Source organism: Sorghum bicolor, chromosome 8 (assembly GCF_000003195.3).
Source record: "Sorghum bicolor cultivar BTx623 chromosome 8, Sorghum_bicolor_NCBIv3, whole genome shotgun sequence".
Lineage (NCBI taxonomy): Eukaryota > Viridiplantae > Streptophyta > Magnoliopsida > Poales > Poaceae > Sorghum > Sorghum bicolor.
The window spans coordinates 5,217,062-5,220,757 of record NC_012877.2 but is presented as its reverse complement, the minus strand read 5'-3'; the positions used below and the strand labels follow the sequence as shown (position 1 = coordinate 5,220,757).

Sequence of the window (3,696 nt, the reverse complement as noted above, 5' to 3'; positions counted from 1 at the left end):
ATCGCGAGACGAATCTTTTAAGCCTAGTTACTCCATGATTAGCCTTAAGTGCTACAGTAACTCACATGTGCTAATGACAGATTAATTATGCTTAATAGATTTGTCTTGCAGTTTCCTGACAAGCTATGTAATTTGTTTTTTTATTAGTTTCTAAAAACCTCTTCCGACATCTTTCCGACACATTTGATGTGATACCCAAAAAATTTTCATCAGCAATCTAAACAGGGCCTAAAGCATTCAGTATTGAAGTTTGAACCATGAAATTTCATCGCCGACCGTACGACCACTACAAAAATTTCTCGTACCAGCAGCGTGAAACAAGCACCAGTTCATGAGCCACGCATAGATTTCCCACACAAAAATATTCTTAGATCACAGAAAACGACTAAACAAGAGGATTGAACAAGAGTCTTCAGCTCCCATTGCGTTGCATGCACTCGCTTATTCACCAGATTACAGCCCCAGCAAAAACTGTGCAGAAAGAAGCATCAACCACAGCCCACCACCACGACGGGGAAAAGAATGACACCACAAGGGAAAAGTCCACCCATGGTTACACAAGTTTTCTTGTTTTCTCAACTCAACGGAACGAAAACTAGACAGCATAAAAAATAAGCCTCTAAAAAGTGCTCCAGCTTCTTGTCTCATGGATATAGAACATGACCCAGCTACAACCAGGTAACGGTAACAGTCCGCACAGCATTCACATCTGAAATATGTGCCTAATCTGCACGGGATTGGCCAGCACGGGATGAAAGGATGATGCCGACGATGAGACCGTAGAGGGCAAGCGCTTCAGCGAAAATCAGGATGAGGATCATGCCCACAAACAACTTTGGCTGCTGAGCATTCGCCCTGCACAAAAGACAAGTATTAGGAAGGGGACATGTTGTGGTCTAGGCAGGTTCCAGTTGATAATCCAATTTTAAAGTAGGACAACTGTTAGAATGGCATATGTAGAACACTAATATAATTTTAACATCTCAAGCCACACAAAAAAAAAAGTAAAAAGCAAATACTCTGTTGATGTACAAACGATATTTTGACCTGAAGTAACATTTCCAGCACTCAATCCCACAAACAGCCTATTCCAAAACAATCCTTGAACAATCTACTGCATGCAGGTATAAAATTAGTTCCAAATTCCTTTCAAACACCACCAGATCAAGTTAATTATGTTGTCAACTATAACCATCAAAAGCGACTAGGTACCAAGTACCAACCTTCTCCTGGGTTCAAACATGCTATACAGGGAATTAGCATAAAGTTAACACAAGTGGTCTCAGATATGAATGCACGTGCAGATAGGAAACCCTACCAAATATGAAACATGAGGTCCAAGGCAAACACAGTTGAAAGTACAGAATAGATCAACAAATGCATCTCTCTCTCTTTTTTCCCCCTTTCTCTCTTTTTTCCACTAAGATGTGTTTTGTAAGTTAAAATAGATATATCAACATAAAGCCATATATAATTATGCCTCATTATAAACTGAGATTCTAGAGAAAACAATGGTTACCAAGAAGAAACAGGATAGCTTCCTGATTCAGTTGCTATGATAGTCATGACATTAATATTGAACCATTATGAATAGCAGAGACAAGCTAGCATAGGTTCAACTTCGGCATATCAATGAACTAGCTATAAAAACCTCGAATAAGCTTGGTTTATGTCAATGGTGTGACTGTGACAGTCATTTACTACTCAATGAAATATAGTGTTTGCCTTTAAATAACATTATGAAAATTATTAACTAGAAAGTTATCAAGGTACAAATATGCAAAAGGTCAAGTTAGATTTGATTCTCATATCAAATAATTCCTATTTAGTCCAGACAACATTTCATATGTAAATGTAGTATTCACTTTCGAATTAAGTATTTCAATAGTAGAGAAACTCATCTACAAACAGGTATTGACAACACGGAGTTTTAGAATTGCCTGCCATTACCATTACTACTGCATTGAGCCACTGACTAACAATATTATCAGCCAAACATCAAAGCATAGCACAATGGTATTATAGAGCAAGTGTCTTTACCTGACACCAGCATCACCAACGATGCCAATGGCCATGCCTGCAGCAAGCCCAGCAAGACCACAGGCAAGGCCAGACGACAGGTGGGCGTAGCCGTCAAAGAGGTAGTACGGCTTGGCCTTGGGGTTGATTCCAGTGCTGATAATGACAGCGATGATGAGGCCATAGATACCGAGCACACCAGCCATGACCACGGGGACGATGGACTTCATGACGAGCTCGGGGCGCATGACACCCATGGACGCCACGCCGACGCCACTCTTGGCCGTCCCGTACGCCGCCCCCATGCCTGCGAGCCACACACATACCGAGAGAGATCCTGTCATTCACCACCAGAAATTTCGCCCTCACACGTCCCAACTACATGGATCCACCCCCAAATTCTCTCAATTGATCTTCCACTTAGTCTCAAAACATACTAAATAACACAATTGACAGGCGCGCGTTTAAGTATCATTCATCCAAACTCTGAATCGCGGCAGATCGGAGCAAAGAACGGATCGGCTCCAACCATTTCCCCACTCAAATTCGGAAACAAACAATGCAACGGAAAGTATAGCATGGGAGGACGAGGAGGTGGGGGCCACGTACATGAGAAGACGAGCGCCGCGGCGGCGCCGAGGAAGCCGAAGAAGGGGGCGGTCTCATCGCCGCTGAACGCCGACGACATCTTCCCCTTACTGCTGCTGCGACGAGAGCGGGAACCCTGGGGCGCTCTCGTGCCGCGGCCTCCTCTTCGTCGTGTGGTCGCCGGCGCGAGCGCTCGAGGTTTCGGTCCTCTGCTCGGGATTGGCCTTGCCGATCTGATCTGAGGGAGCGCGTGGGTGTTTTGGTTGGGGTGGGGAAGAAGACGAGAGGGCCACGGCGCTGCGAGGTGGGGTGGGACAAGGACGGTTTTACCCCTCGACCGGGGAGGAGTAGGACACGTACTCCCTCCGTACCTCTCACATACTCCGTATATTCCATAGTCAATTAAGTTCAAATTTGACTGATTTTTTTTTAAGAAAACAAGTACCGTCTCAGTTCCCAAATAAATCCTGCATTTTGAATATAACTCATAATCCTAAATTTTTTTGATATTTCATCATTTCAAAGTAGTTAGCATTTCACGTTCTATCATTCCAAAGTAGTTAGCATTTCACATTTTGTATCTCCATTTTATGGAAAACTAAACACCCTCTAAGTTCAAATTTGACTGATTTTTTAAAAAATCAAGTACTCTCTCACTTCCTAGATAAAATCTAACTTTAAGTAAATTAATATAAATATTTATATCATGGTTTTAAATCTTCCGCTATAGCTGCCGCTATAGCCCGCTATAGCCTTTTGAGACAGGGTACCGCTATTTGTGTTCATGTACAATTTAGCCGCTATATCCCGCTATTGCTCGATTTAGCTTCGCTATTAGCTGTTTTAGACATAAACCGCTAAACACCTTAGCCCGCTATTTAAAATCTTGATTTATATCTCTAAATAAGTTTATTATAAAAATATATTTACTGCTTAATTTAATGATAATTATTATGCATTGAAAATTTTAGTGTACTTTTTATAAATTTGGTTGAACTTTGAAAAATTTTACTCATCAGGAAGCCAGACGTGTATTTATTTTTAGATAGATGGAGAGAATACTAATAATATTTTTATCTCTAAATTTGT

General features: G+C 41.5%; 1 protein-coding gene across 1 annotated transcript; it reads right to left on the bottom strand.

Annotated features, from left to right (window-relative positions):
- Window positions 348-2,957, bottom strand: LOC8079875 (V-type proton ATPase 16 kDa proteolipid subunit). Its single transcript, XM_002441847.2, has 3 exons — window positions 2,629-2,957; window positions 2,041-2,326; window positions 348-855 (listed from the first exon to the last, which is right to left on the bottom strand). The coding sequence occupies exons 1-3, from the start codon at window positions 2,705-2,707 to the stop codon at window positions 723-725; spliced, it is 498 nt and encodes a 165-aa protein (XP_002441892.1). The 5' UTR covers window positions 2,708-2,957; the 3' UTR covers window positions 348-722.

Bases quoted from the DNA above. Each gene is read 5' to 3' on its own strand.
- LOC8079875 (XM_002441847.2), bottom strand. From the start codon at position 2,707: ATGTCGTCGGCGTTCAGCGGCGATGAGACCGCCCCCTTCTTCGGCTTC. The intron at 2,327-2,628 runs GTACGTGGCCCC...TGTGGCTCGCAG, and splicing joins CGCGGCGCTCGTCTTCTCAT to GCATGGGGGCGGCGTACGGG. The intron at 856-2,040 runs GTAAAGACACTT...TCTTTTGTGCAG, and splicing joins GTTGGTGATGCTGGTGTCAG to GGCGAATGCTCAGCAGCCAA.